General features: G+C 57.0%; 1 protein-coding gene across 2 annotated transcripts in view; it reads left to right on the forward strand.

Annotated features, from left to right (window-relative positions):
- Window positions 1-2,804: 2,804 nt before the first annotated feature.
- Window positions 2,805-17,744, forward strand: part of LRRC75A (leucine rich repeat containing 75A) — a 45,669-nt gene continuing 30,729 nt past the window's right edge. Inside the window, exon 1 of one of the 2 annotated variants that reach the window (XM_001918387.5) lies at window positions 2,805-3,272. In XM_001918387.5, coding sequence (XP_001918422.3) covers window positions 3,021-3,272 — 252 coding nt within the window. In that variant the 5' untranslated portion in view covers window positions 2,805-3,020. The remainder of the gene's footprint in view (window positions 3,273-17,744) is intronic. The other variant, XM_023653560.2, reaches the window with a different exon arrangement.

The raw sequence follows: 17,744 nt of genomic DNA on the forward strand, positions 1-17,744 counted from the left end.
GTATGAGGTGCCCACTGTTGGAAGAGTAATCCTCCATGGGTCTTTTCACACGCATCTGTGTGTGCCAAGAATGCAAGACCCTGACCACTTTTTACCTGGGCCCTTCTCAGTGTTGTGTTTGTAGTAAGTAACCTTGAGGCATGAAGTACTGCTTCCCTCCAGCCTTGCTCATTGTTTCTGATATAAGCAGTAGATTCCCAAGGTCGGTGTTCCTCAGCTGTGGTGCAAACCTGCTGCATGTGGAGCATCCATCTGGGCCCATCCTGCTGCCCCTGTGGGACTCAGAGGCTAAGGGAACCGATGCAAATATGCTGATGCTCATGCTACGTGCTGTGTGTGCCTGAGTAATAAAGTCCTACGTCTCTGACCCAGGAGTCTCATGTCTTCTGCCAGCATCCATGTATCAGTGACAGGTTAACTTAGTAGCTTATGAGCTGGAAAGACAGACTTGGAATCATTGGTGTGTGTGTGGCGGGTAAAGCCTAGGAAGATGTCCAGGGCCACACCCTTGGTAACATCAACAAGTAAAGGATGGGGGTAAGGAAAGGAGCTCCCAGAGGACCTCACAAAAGAAACAGAGGAGAGCAGTTCCTTACAAAGCAAGGGAGTAGAGCTCCAATCAAAATAGAGCAGGCAACAAGATTGGATGCTGCTTAAAAGTCGAATAAGATGCAGCCTGAAAGTGGCCACCGAATTTAGCAACCGGGTTACTAGCAAGAGACATTTCAATGACATGGTGTGGCCAGAGCCAAACTGGAGTGTGTGAGGAATGAATGGAGGTAAAGAAGGTGTAAAAATCAATATAAAGCATTTCCAAAAAGCTTAGCTGAAAAGAAAAGAGAGAGGTGGGGCATTGGTGACCAGAGGGGATGGGGCAAATGAAACTTTTCTTTCTAAATAGATGGAAGAAGTTTGAGCAGATTATATACTGAGGAGAGCAAGACCAAAAGAGGGGAAAGTAGAAAAAAAAGAGCACGGAGAAGAAGGATAGAATCAGATCTCTGAAGAAGAGGAAAGGGATGACCTTCTGATCCCGGGTGAGGGACTGGCCTGGGCCATCTTCCCCTGAGATGGCCTTTGCCCCAGCCACAGACCCTCAAGCCGGCCAACCTGCCAGCTTGGGCTGTGGTCTGCCACCAGGTGGGTGGAGCCCACTGTCCCTAGGGAGGTGCCTGGTAGCCAGCTTGCCTGGTGGTCTTGCTGACCAGACATGAGAGGCACTGAAGTGTTTCCCAGCCTAGGTTCTCTGGAGAAGCCAACAAGTGTGTTCTACACAGAGAGGGTCCCTGTGAGTTTGGAAGGTGTTGCTCTAAGCCCTGAGCAGCCAGCTTGCAGGAAGACTAAGTGTTCTCTGCCGGCAGAGATGGGCATTTGGGAGCGGGGCATGCAAAGGGAAGAGAAGGCCTGCTGGGGAGAGCAGGGCCTCCTCCAGGTACTCTGGGTTGACGGAGAAAATCCCTAGGGGAAGACCTATGATCATCTGCAGAGTAGGAAAATGAGCTGTCCTTTGCGGAACACCTGCATCTGCTTGGAGTTTCTGTGTCCCCCTCATCTTACTCCCCCAGTTCTTGACATAGTGTTCTCATCCCAACATGACAAAGGAAGGAGCTGAGGACTGGCCAGAGGCTCAGCGCTCAGCACCTGGTAGGCTCCAGCTCTCTGTGATTTGGGATCAGGCTCTCCTCCCCTGCAGCCCACATTGTCTTTTCCCCCTAAAGGCACCCAGGGCCTGGGTCGCAGGCGAGCGCACACAAGTGCTGCCCCTCCTGCAGCACTGCAGCTGAGACCAGGGCAGGGACCCCAGCCCACCAGGGTGGTCTGTGCTCTGTGACAGGAAAGGTCCCCCAAGTGCCTTAGCCTTCCCTCTCGTGGGCCCTGGTTGGCTTTCCAAGCAGCATGGGACCCCAGGGGGTCTGGTCCCTTATGGTCAGGGAGGGAGGAGGACCGGTAGGAGTGTGCGTTCGGTCTATGGGCAGGCACACCTCTGCTTTTCTGTACCGAGATTACTCCTCCTGGAACCTTCTCCAGAGGGGTGAGAGTGAGAACTAGAGGAGACAGCAGTTCTCTACCTTGACGTGCAGACCCTTCGAGAGACTGATGGAAGCAATGGACAGACTCTCCATAAAAGGGCACACACACACACACACACGCAACACACAATCTTGCACATAGTTCCCCGGTTCACGTACCAACCCCCACCACCAGCACCTGCCACCCGGCAGGCCAAGCGTCAAAGGACTGTAATCAGCAGAGAAGCTGGCTATAAATGCAGATTCCAGGCCCCACCGCGGATATTCTCGCTCAGTGGGCCAGGGGCGAGGTCCAGGAGTCTGCGTTTTTAACCAGCGCCTCAGGTGAGGGGCGGATGCTCTGGGGAGCCCACCTGGACAAACCCGACTCTGGGACTGAGAGACCCCCACCCCGCCATGCGGCAAACTTTCCCCATCTGGCCGGGGCATGGGCCGCCACCCTTCACCTCCCGCGGCCCTCACACTCGCGTGCGGTCGTGGAAGCATCTGGGGAACCTGGTGGGGACCGCCAGCGAGGGCCTCTGGGGCCTGCCCACGCCGGTCGCCACCTCGCCACGGCCCCGGGAGGCGCAGCGCGGCGGCCGGCAGGGGGCGCCCAGCAGCCCCGGCCCGGCGCGGGGGGCGGGAAGGAGGAGGGAGGGGACGGCCGCGGAGGAGAGGGAAGAAAGGAGCGAGCGCGCGGCGGCGGCGGCGCGGAGCCCGGGCGCGGGCGCAAGGGCGGGAGCGGGAGCCGAGCCGGGGGCGGGGCGGGGCCGCGGGCGGGCGGGCGGCGAGCGCCGGGGGAGCGCGCCCGGGGAGCGCGGAGGGAGGAGCAAGGGGAGCGCGGGCAGCCGCCCGCCCCCGCCCCCGCGCCGCCCGCCCGCGCGCAACAGTTCCCCCAAAGTTCAGCCCGGGAGGCCGGCGCGCGCGGGCGGCCGAGGGGCGGGCAGCCGGCCGGGGACGCGGCGTCGCGGCCCAGCGCGGACGGTGCCGGCGGGCGGCGGCGGCGGCATGGGCACCCGGCAGACCAAGGGCAGCCTGGCGGAGAGAGCCAGCCCCGGCGCGGCGCCCGGCCCCCGCCGCGAACGGCCCGACTTCTGGGCGTCGCTGCTGCTGCGCGCCGGGGACAAGGCGGGGCGCGCGGGCGCCGGCGCGGGGCTGCCCCCCTACCACCGGCGCGTCGGCATGGTCCAGGAGCTGCTGCGGATGGTGCGCCAGGGCCGGCGGGAGGAGGCGGGGACGCTGCTGCAGCACCTGCGCCAGGTGAGCGCGGGGAGGGGGCGCGGGGGGCGCGCCGGACCGGGAGCGCCCCGCCCCTTCTCTAGGAGGCCCGGGAGCGCCGAGGGGCACCGCCCAGGGCCCCCTTTCGCCCGGATGCAGCCAGGTCTGGCAGCAGGTGCCTTGGCGCTCTGGCTGAATTGGAGGGCCTCAGGGCAGGGCGGAGGACGGCTAGCCGGGTGAGGCCCGGGTGAGAGAGACCTGTTGGAATAACGTCCCTGCTCTCTCCCTGGCAGGCAGAGAAGGAGCCTGGTCCCAGGGGTGGTTGGTGGGAGGAGATGGAGGGAGGGATGCTTGGCCTGGGCCAGGGTTCTTTTCTTCCTCTCTACCCGCTGGTAGTCACCCCTGCCAAGGGTCCTCAAGGAATGCGCAGTTGTCAGCCGAACCCAGCTTCCCCAGGGGGAGTCCAAGGACGCAGCCCTAGGGCTAGTAAGATGCCAGTCCCTAGGTCTTTTGCCCCCCGGGAGGCATCCTGGATTGCGGTTCTGGTGGGAGGCAGTGCTTCATCTCCCCTGACTAACTTTGACAGGTGCTCAGCCATGAGCCCCTGGTGAACAGTGGAGAGAGGGAGAGGGGAGCTGGATGTGGTTTCCTGTGTGACTGCCCAGCTGGCAGGAACTTCAGGAGGCTGCCAGCACTCTGCCCTCGGCCTGTCCTGTCCCTGTCCCACTGGTTAGGGACTGACTTTGCAGATCTGGCTGGTCCCCTCTGCTTTAGGGCAGCGCTGGGGCTGGTGCTGTCATCCACCTCTCCGACTTGTTTTCCTTCCTCACTGTCTTTTAAGGGAGGGGGTGGCCTGTTCCGTGTATTTTGTTGACTGGGAGAGAGGCAGGAAGGCAAAAGCTGCCTTGCTGCATTACCACACAGGTTGTCTTGGTCCAGCTTTGGAGGTTGCCAAGGGCAGGCCCCATATTCTTGTTAGATTGACCTCATTAGTGATGGAGTCGCCTGTGGATGGGGGAGGGGGAATCTCAGGTGGCCTGTCTGAAGTTTTTGTATCACTGATGAAAGAGGCTGTGGGAGCACCTTCCTGGGAGGAACTTCCAAAATCTAATCCGACGCACATCCCTCCTGGATTCTGCAGCAACCCCTCCCCCCTTTATATCTGGTGTGCTATTACTCTGGAGCGTGTGTTCCCAAGGTGTGTGCTGCCCAGGGAGACGGAAGCAGACGCTTGAGGACTTGGGAAGCCGTGGGGCTTCTGCTTGCCTTGGCTTTTCCAAGCAACATCCAGAAGGATGCCTGAGATGCCACTGGATGCCCAGGTGGCTTCTCTGACTTGAATCTTCAAAGAAAGGTGACATTACGCACCACCCAACTTTAGCAGTATATATTTGTCTTTCAAAAGTTGGAATCCAGTGTATGGCCTCTGTGGAAACTCTTTTGCTTTCAAACAGAATAATGGATTTTCCAGATCATCATATCCCCTTTGCACACCAGACAGTAAGAAGGTTTCACTGCTGACGTGCTGTTCCCCCAGCACTGGGGTAGGTGCTTCGGGGGATGTGGAAGAATCGAGGGGGCTGGAAGGTGGGGGTCAAGACAAGCCCTCCTTGGAGGGTAAAAGAACAAAGTGAAGCCAGAATTCTTATGGGCCGGTTGGGTGGGGCCTGCAGGAGGAGCTAGACACTTTGGGCTCCTCAATCCCTCTGGGGACGAGTGTGATTCACATCCCAGGGAAGCTGAATTTCTCCCTGGTTTTTGGAGAGTTGATAAGCCCCTAAGGCCCCTGAGACAGGGAGCATTTCCTGAGAAATGTTGGTCTTGTTGCTGTCCTGACTCCCTTCTTAGTAGCAAGACTGGAAGGGCTGATGGGGGCAGGAGGGGTAATCAGACTTTCCCCTTCTCTGTGAAAGCAGCAGAATAGCTTGTCTTCCAGTTTCATGGCGTTTGTCAGGCTCCGTCGATCTCTGGCTGGTGGGTGAGGTCTGTGGGCCTCTCCAGAGCCAGCAATGGGCCTGCCCAAGGGGCTTAGAGAGCTGCCCTGTGTTGCCCGGAACGTGCAGATCAGGGCCCCTGCAGGAGATTGTCATGGGCCCTTGGGCAGTGTGGGAGGAGAGCACGGGGTATCCAAGTGTCCATGAGAAACAGGCAGTGTTCTAGGACCCTGAGGCTTCAGAGGACTGTTGAACTGGATCTGTGCTGTGCACTGAAGTGTCTCCTTCTCCCAAATTGTGTTTTCCTTTCTAGTTTCCTTCTCTAGTCTGGAGGTGGTGATGTTCAGAAAGGGAATGAGCAGTCACTGAGAGACAGGAAAACACCCAGGGCCTCACCAGGGGTCAGACAGGGAAAGCCTCTCCTTCAGAAACACAGTAGGCAAAGAAAGGGGTGTATGCAGAGCCCAGGTGCTAAGTCCTGCTGGGAGGTTATCCGGGACCCATGGTGTGGGCGTCGATGAACAGGAACAGACTGAGAGTAATAGCAGCTAGGAGAGTAACAGACACGCCCATTTGCATGTCAGTTTCTCCTGTGTTTGATAATGTTTGTTTGGCTGCCAGATTTGTATGTGTCCAGAGCCCTGGTTTGGAGGGGACTTGAGATACTCAGTCCCTGTGGTTCTTAACCTCTGTGAGTCCTTGAGCTTTTTATGGTCCTGAAAGAACCCTGGACACTATTCGCAGACAAATGCACCAACATACACAATCTTGCAAGAATTTCAGAGGGTTCACAGACCCCAAGATGAGAATATGCTCCAGTGTGGTGCCGTGCCTCCCCCCTGCTGTGTGACTTGCTACGGGCTCCGGGATATGGAAACAGGGACTCCGGGACCACGTATTTAATTCATGGTGGCTGCTGGTGCCACTTCTTCTGAATGCCGTTCTTTCTCATCTGAGATTTGGGGGGTGGTTTCCCTGATTGGAGCATCTCCAGCCTGTCTGTGCTTGTCACTTGCTGGGGAAGTATCAGGAGGCCTCCTGATGTGAATGATCCTGAGCTGCGGCCAGAGGGGCAGGCAGGATGCCAGGAAGCTGCCTTAAAGGAGCAGAGAGCAGTCCCCTTCCTTTTAGGAGTAGTGTGCAATCATGAGAAGAGCCTGGGCCAACAGTCAGCTCTGGCGGCCTGCCTTCTGGTCCTCAGTCTGCTTTGACCTTGGACCCAGCAGATAACCTCTCCAAGTTGTGTTTCCTCATTTCCCAAAGGGTATCTGGGGTACCGAGCAGAGCAAAGGCTACAAAGTGTGTGAAATTGCGGTTGACTCTGCAATCAAGACACTTTCTCATGGCGGTGATGATAAGAAACAGGAGAAGCTGCCCTACTTTGCGTCTGGCCAGGCTACGGGCAGGGGTACCAAGAGGTATCCTTTCCCAGGCTGGGCCCAGGATTTGGGGATTCTGTCTACCTGGCCAGGGCTCAGTCTGCATCAAAAGCTGACTACAAGTTCAGAAGCAGTCTGGGGCGGTGCTCATGGGAATATAAGAAGCCAGCTGTGGAGAGAAGAGGCCTCCTCTCCCCTTCCCTCGACCCCATTCCTGCAGGCCTCACCCTTGCCCAGATGTCTCTCCCTAAGTCCTGGGGTCAGGTTTGCCATCTTTAAGAAGCCCTGGGGAAGAAGTAACCTTTAGCCATGGAGAGAGAGCGAATGCTGGGCTGTATGGAAGGTGAGGTGTCATCTCCTCTGCCCGGCAGTTTCTCTGAGTCCCCCAAACCCCAGACTGGGTAGTTGGCCAGCTTCATGGAGCACTGGAATAAGGGGTCAGTTTTCCTGGGATATACCAGGCTGAAGCTGCCCGCCTCCCTGCTTTCCTATAAGGAAGGTCTGATCAGGTTGGTTTACTGCCACTCAGTATGGTGCAGCCCTGTTGGCCAGAGCTGTTCAGTGTTAGCCTGCCCAGCCCTAGCCAGTGGTGTGGCTTGCGCATGGACTTCTGGTTCAGTCTGCTGCGGCCAGGGTGGCAGGGCTGGCTTTATTCTATACCTGGGAGCAGGAGCCACATCAGCTAATGCAAAAAAGAACCCTCCAGGACCTAGGACGACTTGCTTCCCAAGCGGGGCAAGATAATGGACAAGCACTTGGAGGGTCCCTGGGGACCTGGAGACTGGACAAGTCTTTCCTACCTGGAGACAGAAGGATGAGCAGAATGACCTTTGAAGGTCGCCTTTTTCCTCCAACAACCCGTCTAAGAAAATCTCTTCGGGCGAGCAGGTTGGAAGGCCACCAGACACTGAGCAAGAATTTCCGCCACCCTTGGCCCTGATCTCGTTCGCCCTCCACCTGGAGTGCATTTCCTTATTTCCACGGAATGCTCCTTACCTTTCCAAGGCCACCCTCCTGGCCACGTCAGCCCATGGCTCTGAGATCCAGCTGCCTGTTAGGGCCCGTACACTGGGCGATCTTTAATCACCTGTACACAGTTTTTCCTGTGATGTCCATTTCATTTGTCAGACCAAGTCACATCCTTCCTTAAGGTGGAGACCCCACCACTACTGTTGTCCCTGGCACGATGTTGAACACTCGCATGCCTGCAACAATCCTTAGTAAGTCAGTGTGCTGTGAAGAGGTGCATCTGCCCCCGCGGCCACAGTGTGTCCTCAGAAGCACTTGAGTCCCCGGCTGCAGCTGTGCATCTGGGGGCTTATTTACCAGGCTTGCTAGGACGCTCGTGAGATCTGGTGAGTTTGCTTTCAGCGTGGTTGGATTCCTGGGAACGATTGTCCCTGGGGCTTGGCTGTTCCTGGCAGCCTGCCAGGTGGTGGTGTTCTTGGAGAGAGGAGTGGCATGGTGCCCGGCCTCTGTGGGCATCGGGGGATCCCATCCGGCAGGTGCAGTCTGGGGCCTCTGCTGAAGCAGCGGGAAGGGAGCGGAGCCTGACAGGAGAGCTTGGTCTCCACATTGCTGATCTGCTGCTTGTGCTGAATCATGTTTGTTCCAGCCACAAAGAGAAACCTTCCTTTTTAAAATCCACCGCTCTCTGACTGGGCTGCATGCAGGTGTTTCCAGTGATGAAGATGCAGAAGGAATCTCATGCCAGGGCCTGCTTCACTGGTTTCCAGGGCCAGGGACACGGCAGCATCTGTATGGCCAGGCGTTATGGCAGGGCATGGGGCTGGGCTGGCTATCCTGACTTCAGGTCTGTTGGGGTAGAGTCCTTCTTGTTGGGACAAATACCCACCTCCTCGGAGATGACCAGAAGCTGCTTTGCTCTCTATCTTCAGCTCCTACTATACCCTGGGCTCCACCAGTGGACCCCCACCTTGGTGTAACCCCCTTGGTGCACTGGTGCACCCCTCTCTCCACTTCCCCCAGTGTCATTTCAATTCCATGTGTGCTTTTCTTGGGCAGAGGCCCTAGATCCTATACTGGGCACAGTGGGTTTTCAAGAAATCCTTATGCTGAATTTTAAACCTCCCCTCGGGCACACTTCCTCCTGGCCACCGCCCCAGGTGTCTCTTTCAGAAGCCAGCAGAGTCTGGCTCTGCTTCTCAGTCCAGCAGAGGAGCAGGTCACCCTTCCAGTAACCCTCAGAGTCAGTACCATCACTTTCCCCATTCTCGGGGCTCTGGTGGCTGCTCTCTGCACCCCCAACACCTCCAGCAGGTGAGAGCCACCTTTGCAGAAGGGTTGTCCAGGTGATCAGGGTCTTTGTCTGCCTTCCCCAGTGTGATGCCCAGGGAGTGGCGTCAATATCTGAGAAGATCGCCTCCCCATAGTGGAGGTCTCAGCCAGCCATCTGCCCCCCTACCAAGAGCCGCACTGTGGGTGACCTATAAGAAAAATGACACTCCTCCTCTGTGCTCCATCTCCTGGCCCCTGCTGGCTGTATCATATCCTTTCTCATTAGGAGAAACTGGAGGGGTGGGAGAGGGGCCCAGTTGTCTAAAACGGCAGACTCAGTGGCTGTATCTTGGCCGTGCTGTCACTTAAAGAGTTGGTTGTTCTCATGATAACAGTGACCTTGACACTCGGAGCAGGGGTGGGGACCCAGCTCTCCTCCCCATCCCCACCCACCCCACCCACTGGCCCTGAGCAGTGCCCACGTGGCTCTCCGGGAGCATTTCCCAGCTTTTTTTTTTTTTTTTTAACTTTTATTAGCTCAAACTCCTGGCTGCTGCAGCCATATGGAGTTCTGCCGACGGCTGCTGCTCAAAGGGATGTGGCATTTTGATGTTTCTAACTTTATCTTAACCAGGATAGACGCAGGAGTCCCGCTGAGGGTGGAGAGTGTCAGAGTGCGTCTGCCTGCAGAGGTGCCTCACTTTGGGCCTGAGGCCCGTGCCCGCCTCCAGAGCTATCCCTACCCCGCTCTATCCTCTATGTCCTTGCCTGTCTTTCTGCCCCTCTGCCTTCTGCTTTCTGCAGCTTCTCTTTGTGTCTGTGTGTTTCTCTCTGTGTCTCTCCCTTCCCTGGGTGAGAAGCAGACTTGTTGTCTCTTGTTACTCTGCCCAACCTTGGTCAGCTTCCCTCTGTACCCCCACCCCACCCCAAGCCTTCACGGCAGGAAGAAGGGGCTCTGGGACCCATGGGAACTGGAAGCAGTTGGTGGTGGTGGAGAGGAGGTGCCGGCTGCTTTTAGCTGTCTGCTGGCGGCCCGGCACCCTGGGTGGGAGGGCCAGCATTGGAGACACCCCTTGCGTCTGTACATTGCTTTCTGCTCCATAAAGCATTTTCCATGTTTATTTTTCTCCTTAAATAGTCTTGTTAGGTCAGCAGGATGTTGCTTGAAGTAAAAAATGGCGGGGTTTTAAAAACATTTATAACAGCAGCGTATAATCATTATAGGAAAACGAGAAAATACAGAGGAGCCAAAATAAGACAGTAGGAATTAATTCATGTGTTTCACCATCTAGGGCCTGTTCTTCTAGGCACTGGGGAGGCACCAGGCAACCAAACAGGGAAAACAGTAGTAATAATTGTCCCCTACCACACAGAGGGATTGCAAGCATCCGAGAGGCCAGCGCCGTGTGAGCGCTCGGCGTGGCCCAGGGTAAGAGCTCTGCCGTGGCGGTGGCTGCCTTCGCTGTGAACCGGGAGGCCTCGGTCTGGTCCCAGCTCAGACCCCAACCTGCCCCCGTCCCTTCTCCGGCCTCAGTTTCCCCATCTGCAAAATTCAGGAATGTGTGGTTGAGATGAGCACTGAGGTTCTCTGTCACCACTCAGGTTCCACCAGGCTCCTCTGGCTTCAGAAAGACACATTCTTTCCTGCGGTGGTCACTTATTCCAGGCCCTGAGCTGGATTCACGTTCGTGCCCTGAAGTCACTCCTCTGTCCCCTGTCAGGGCACAGGGAGAGGGGCTTCCAGAGTGATGCAGACCCCAAGGCCCTGGGGTGGTCCACACTCAGCCTGCACACTGGCTCTCCAGGCTGCGGAGGCCAGTCTGCCGTGCTGACAGCGGTCCTAGCTGACCCCCCTGGTCGAACAGAGGAGGGTGGAAGGCCAAGGCGCACAGCTCTGGGGCAGAAGCCAGAGTGAGGAGCTTGCAGACTTTCTCGTCACTCCAGGCCACAGCACATGAGCAAGGCCAGTGCTGACAGACCCTGTGTTGTCTTGGGAGCCGTGGGCCCTTCACCCAGGGTGTCAGGGAGGAGAACAAGGCCTGTCTCCAGCCTCGGGCGGGCCCTCCTGGGTCCCACTGCCCGTCGGCCTCATCGCAGGCTCTCTCTCCTCCCCCTCGCCCTGTGGAGGCTGCCTGGCCCCTCTCACATCTGCCTCTCCCCACTCCCTCTCCCGAGGCCCACCCCACTTCGTGCCTCTCTCCTGCCCATGGAGACCCAGCCCTCCCAGCTCAGGCAGGGCTTCAGGGGTCTTTATCCTCAAGGCAAAGACCTGCCCTGTGCCTTCTGCTACCTGGCCATGCTAGTGCTTGGTTCTTTCATTCGCAGACACTGATGGGCACCCGCAGGTGGATGGCACGGGTTGGAAAAACTGGGAAAAGTAGAGCCTGCCACCATGTCCATCACTAGAAGGGGTCAGAGGGACAGCCGGTGCTGTAGATGGGTGGTGAGGGATTATAGAGCCAGACAGAGCCAGTCAGATTCTGGCTCTGCCATTGACTCTGGCCACGGATACAGAGTAGCCAGCCTGGGCAGAGAGCCAGAGGAGTGACAGTAGGAGACAACAGTGGGGGGCCATTCACAGGTGCAAGGCACACAGCACACATGCTGGCTGCTATGCAAACTGCTCCTCTCCCACGGGGCTCCCAGGTAGACACAGGTGCTGGGCCTGGGAGCTGCAGGGAGCCAACCCTTCCCACTTCCCAGCTGGGGTTTTGCCTCACTTGCCCTGAGTGGCCCCTACCAGCAGCCCAGGTGCCCAGGCCTGCCCCTCTGCTGTCCATACCAGTTGCCTGCCCTCAGCCCAGGGTTCCCCTGGAGCACACCAGTGCCCTGCAGGGAGTGTCAGCTCTCTCTGTGTCCCCTCCAGGCACTCTGCCCCCACCTCACAGCTGCTCTCCCCGTGGAGCTACCACCCACAGCTGCAGGCTGCGCAAGGAGGCTTGCGGGACACCCCTCTCCCACTGAGGGCCACCAGGCAAGGGGTAGGACCCCAAGGGGAGACCGGAAGCCCTGCCCACTCAAGCACACCACCCACCTGCAGGGAGCCCAGATTGTGGCCTGGGAAGGCAGCAGCCTACGACCCCCAGCCCCTGCTGCCCTTACTTCTGAGCATGCAGTCGCTGCCACCCGGTGCTCTGGCCTCAGCCCGACAAAGAGGGGCAGGATTCCCTCCCATGGTGCTGGGGCCATGAGAGCCTACCGCCCCAGACCTGGACCTGTCTGGCCCAGCACACCTGGCAGCCCCTTGCCACCACACACCCCTCTCCATTGCCTGGCCCTCCCCCTCAGCACCCGCGTCTGCATTGCCTGAGACCTGGCCCACAGAGCCACAGCTGCATATGGTGGAGAGAGCTGTGTGTAGACCATGGCCAGGGTTGGGGAGGAGGGGACAGGAGCTGCAGGTGCCGCTGAGGAGGCGGGGCTCTGGTCAGCTGGGGGGCTGTTCAGGCTCCTGTGGTCCCAGAGGAATCCCAATGGGAAACAAAACCTATCTTTCTGATTTTCACTCTTGGTAAGTGGTCAGACTAGAATCGCTCACCCCGCTGCCCGAGGGGCCTGTCCCCATGGCTCCAGTGCAGGACGGGGACAGGCATTTCTCCCTTCCACTGCTGAATGCCAGGCTGCTTCACCCAACCCGACCTGCCCTGACAAGGACAACACAACTGACAGTGCCTGACTCTGGCCCGCCTGCCCTCAGACACCTGCTTGGGCCAGCCATCCCTGGGGGTGTCCTCCTTTCTTGCACCTGCTGGGCCCGGGTACTGAGTAAGCTCTGGTCTCATGCAGTAAGCCCAGCACAACTGAGGTGTTTGCCAAGACTGGTGTATAATCTCTTAGTTAGGGCTCTCATGCCCTTCTTGTGGGAGGTCACTTCCTCACCAGGCATGTGAGCCAGCAAGAGAGAGCAAGGGCTACTGAGGAGGAAGCATAAGGGGGCGGGGGGGAACTCTGGGCCCACCTGTGCCAGCTGCTGGCCTAGGCTTCAGGCCTTTTTTTTTTTTTAAGGAAGATTAGCCCTGAGCTAACATCTGCTGCCAATCCCCCTCTCTTTGCTGAGGAAGACTGGCCCTGAGCTAACATCTGTGCCCATCTTCCTCTACTTTCTATGTGGGATGCCTACCACAGCATGGCGTGCCAAGTGGTGCCATGTCCACACCTGGGATCTGAACCAGCAAACTCCAGGCCGCCGAAGTAAAATGTGCGAACTTAACCGCTGTGCCCCTGGGCCAGCCCTTGCCTCAGGCTTTTTAATGGGCTGCCTGACCATATGGCATATTGTGGTCTCACTGGCCCACTCCTGGCAGTGGTCCTGGGTCCCAGTCACCAGAGGACAGGCAGGGCTGGGGGTTAAGTGTCCTTAGAGGCCCAAGGGGGCTGGAGCTGCCCCTTCTGCCTCCCAGAGGAGCTGGAGGGAGGGGAAGGGGTTCACATGCTTCCCTCTGGTGAGAAAGCCTGCATCAGAGCTGAGTTCCCCGGATGTGCAGAGGGGCCCAGGGAGGCGCCGTGGTGTGTACAGGTCACACAGGACTGGGACCAGGTCCCCGTCTCCTGAAGCCCTATCCTACCCAGTGATCCCCAGAGAAGCACTGGAAGTGAGGCCTCGATCCGTCCCAGTGAATAACTCGGTGTTTTCTCAGCTTCCTCAGGTTGGGGCAGGTGGCTCGGGTCCCATCCTTAGGGACATGATGGAGGGAGGGCTCTGGGAGTCCACACATGGCAGGGAACTCTGGCTGCCCCTTCCCTGTTGTATGAACTGGCAGGAGCGGGAGGTTGCACAGGCCAGACCTCAGGAGAGGGCAAGAGTGTGGAGCATTGTTCCCCTGAGCACGTTCTCTAAGTGGCACCTTCTCAACAGTTTGTATTTTAAAGTAGGATGTTGAGACAGCAGTAGCTAAGATGAACTAAGGTTGGAGGAAGCAGAGAGCAGGACCGTGACCTGAAGAGAAGGTGGCCCCAGTAAGGCGCTTGTTTCGTGAGCTCACTGACCTCACATCAGAGCCTGGCCGTGCCTCTGCTCCTGGCAGCCTGGGGAAGCCAAGGACTTTGGAGGTGGAGGCCATACAGTGAGTGAGTCCAGGTGACCCAAGGATGCCTTATCACCTCAGTTTCCTTCAGTGAGATGCAGGGTAGCTCCAACCCCATACAGTGCCTTTGTGAGAAGTAGAAGACAATGGCTGTCTGCTTGGCAGGGCCAGAGTCAAGGCTTGGTGAGTTCAGCCTTACCCAGACACCCTGGGCAGTGCACATCCTACACAGCTGTACTTGGCAGTCTTGGTGAAAGTGCACCAAAGATCAGAGTCTTTATAGCTGAGGCCAGTCAGGAGCTTCATGACTTCTCCCACCCATCTCCTTGGGAATGGCCTTCCAAGATCACCTAAGGCAGGGAACAGTGAAATGTCAGCCAGGACATGATTTCTGCCTCTGAGCCAGACGCTTGCCCTCTTCCTCCTGAATCAGGGAGCTAAAGCAATGGGGCATCTTCTTCTAGAAGGTTCTGTGTCAGTACTCCTGCCTCTCAAAGGGTGTCAGACAGAATTGAAGACGTCCTGAGTGAGTCTGGAGTCAAGCCCAGTCGGGAGCACCAGGGCACAGCAGGGGCATCATGGTGTCCTTCCTTGCTGGGATCCCATGGGCTCTGGACCCCCAGGGATCCAGGAATTCCCCTCCAGCTTCCTAGACTGTTTACATTCCTGCCTTTACCAGTTCTGGGGAAAATAAGGTCTAAATGCTTCCCACCCCCTGTAAATAACCTCCACGTCTCCAGACTAAATAATTCCATTCGATTTAATTTTCCTAGGATGTGCTGGTCTTCTGAACTTTTATTGTTATTCTCAAGTGCAGACCTGTGTTTTCACTTTTTTCTGGAGTTGTGGAATAGTGGGGTAAAGGCACTTTTAGGCGTGATCTTGCCTGTGGGGTTTCCAGACGGCTCTCGCCCGGAGACCACCAGGAGCACGGAGGGGGCTGGTTCTTGCATATGGCAACTCCGACACAGTGGGTTCCAAGAATCCTCTCTCTCCAGAGATCGCCTGCTGGCTGAGAATCGGCCCAGTCAAGCAGGGCGAGAATAATAGAAATGTTTTTAGTATGATACGTCTCAGAGAGGCTGGTCCATGAGCCAAGACCCAGCAGAAGGCACTCTGAGAGAAATGGGGGCACGAGGGAGCTGGAGGGGTCAGGCCTGAAGAGGAGAGGGGGGTATTGGGATGGAATTAGCAGAACTGTTTTAGAAAACTGCCAAGGGCTGGTCAGGAAACCCAAAGGAGCAAGGGCAGCCGGTTGGGAATGTGAGAGCAGGTGTGGACAAAGCGCCCCCCGCGTGTTCCCTCTGGGATGTGCTCTTGAGTGAAGAGGCCCACGGAGGGAAATCCTGGAGGCAGAATCCAGAGATGCTGGGATGGAAAGCCCTGGACCTTCAGTGGGCCTTTGGCTGCACTTTCACCTCTCCCACCCCCACCTCCAACCTCTCCCTCCCAGGGTCCCCCAAAGCTGTGGACAAACTCAGTGACCTCCCAGAAACCAGGCAACGCCCGCCCCGTCCCCAAGGACCCTGGCCTCACCTCTTCCTTTGCAGCCTTTAAGTCTCACTGGTTCCTTCTTGTTCTGCTGGTTGTGACCCATTCCTTCCGTCTCCGGGGACAGTGAGGCCCTGAGGAGGAGCAGGGCCTTGAGATGGGGAAAATTCCACCTGGTTGGGGTGCCTGCTGGGAAGTCCTCGGAGAGGGCGTCTGTGGCTCCTTTCCTGCGCGAGCTCCTGCTCTCCGCACTGCCCGGAGGATGACATGCAGCTCCATAGTAACAGGCCGTCCGGCTCGCTGATTCTGATTTGAAAGGTCCTGGGGAAATCAGCTGAGCATGGAGGCGCAGGCAAGGCCTTGCCCACGACCGCAGATCCTGGGGGATCTCCTCCTCCTCCTCCCTCTGCACCGCTGCCTTCCTGGAGTTGGAAGTGGCTTGATTCAAGCTGGATTCCTTGTCCAGTGTGACTCATCTCTGCTCGCCCAGAGTCTTGGAGGCTCTCCTGGGACTTGCCTCTGACCTAGAGATAGAAAGTGGTGAAGACCCTCTGTGTGGTGAGGCTTAATTTTGTGTGTCAACTTGGCTAGACCATAGTACCCAGTTTTTTGTCAACATGAGTCTAGATGTCACTGTAAGGTATTTTTTAGATGAGATTAACATTTAAATCAATGGACTTTGAGTAGAGCCAATGACCCTCCATAATGTGGGTGGGTCTCATCCAATCAGTTGAAGACCTTGAGAGAAAAAATTGGAAGGAGTTCTGCCAGCCTGCCCTACGGATTTCAGACTTGCCAGATCCCACAGTCCTGTGAGCCAATTCCTTAAATCTCTTTCTTCCCCTCCCACCCCCTGCCAAACCCTATCGGCTCTGTTTCTCTGGAGAACCCTGACTAATACACTTGTCCTCCAAGGGCTGGTGGCTGGGAGAGACAGTTAGAAACTTCTGGGGTCCTCCTGTTCCTGCCACTTGCTCACTGTGTGACACAACCCCCCAGTCGTCAGCTTCTCCATCTGAGAAATGGGCTGCTGCCGTGAAGTCTGTCCTCCTTGGAAAGTAGGTTCCTGGGGAGCTGGAAGGAACCTTTCAGTCGCGCCTCCAGCTTTGTAATACCTGCCGCTCCTTTGACAACAGACCAAACCTTCCATTTGAAATGGACAAAATTTACCACAAAGAGGGACAAAGAGGCTTAAATGCCTTCACCAGAAGGCGTAAACGACTGATTCAGATCATTTCCCAAGCAAAGATCAAGAGGGTGCTGGGATCGATGACAAAGTGCTGAGAATTTGTGGAATGTAGGAGCTGGTGGACCTCAGGGACCCTCTGACCCCAGATTTCTGTGGAATCCCAGTCCCACAAGATGCTATGGAAGGGGGTGTGGGGAGGAGCTTGGAAAATAAGTTTGGGAAATAGTGCAGATGCCACCACACTTTCAGAGATAAAGCACAGTAGCTAAAACGTCCAACAGGAGAAAGGAAATGGTTGTTGAATTCCTTGTGTTCCAAACCTCTGTGGTCTAAGGCCATCTTCTGCTGACCTCTTTTGCTTTCCGCCCACTCTTCAGGAAGAATGAACTGGTGCAATCCTCTTGTAGCCGGGGCGTTCAGGGGTGGCTTGCCCGGGCCACACAGTGACTCAGGGTCTAACCCAGCACTGGGACCTGGGGAGTCTCCTGGCCCCACCCTGAGCAGAGTCTGGATGGAGCTGTGACCACGGGGAGCAGACCAAACCCTCCTCAGGCCTGCTACGCCTCCCAGCTGACTTTATATTTTTTTAAAAAGAAAGCATCCTTCTGGCATTTATTTGTTGCTACTGCTGTTTCTTGGATTTTAATTAAATTTACACTTGGCAACGGCCAGGCATCTGTTTCCAGAGGCCTGTTTCATGCAGAGGGTGTCATTTTTAAAGACTTCAAAGTTAAAAGACAGACAACACGCAGCCATGAAGCCCCTTGTCGAGCAAAGCCACCAGCCAGCCTGCTGCATCCTGGAGGGGAAGGCAGGCCACTTGTCACGATTAAGGAGTGCCAGCCTGCTGGGATGCCTCACTTCAAAACCCTGCAGGGGCTGGGTGGCCTTGGAGGAGCAGGAGAGTCACAAGCCGCCCCTGTGGGGACAGCAGCCCTGAGGCCACTCCTTGCCTCTTGCTCCTTGCCCCGTAGCCAGGTGGCCGAGTTGGGCAGGGGGCAGTGGGTGGCCAGTGACTTCTATCAGCAGTTTCTTGACTCTGACCTCTGCAGAGTGGCCCTGACCAGTAGTATCAGGCTGGTGTCAAGTTAGCCCGGTACTCCTGGGCGTCCCCTGGGGTGCCAGCTCCAGGCCTGTGGGGGTGGCGGACGCCGAGCCAGCCTGCCCTCAAGAGGCAATGTCCAAGGCTGCAACCAGGGGCCGAGCAGTCACCCTGGACACCGGCAGGGGGTCTAGGAGGCCTCACTGTCACACAGGGC

Source organism: Equus caballus, chromosome 11 (genome assembly GCF_041296265.1).
Source record: "Equus caballus isolate H_3958 breed thoroughbred chromosome 11, TB-T2T, whole genome shotgun sequence".
Taxonomy (NCBI): Eukaryota; Metazoa; Chordata; class Mammalia; order Perissodactyla; family Equidae; genus Equus; species Equus caballus.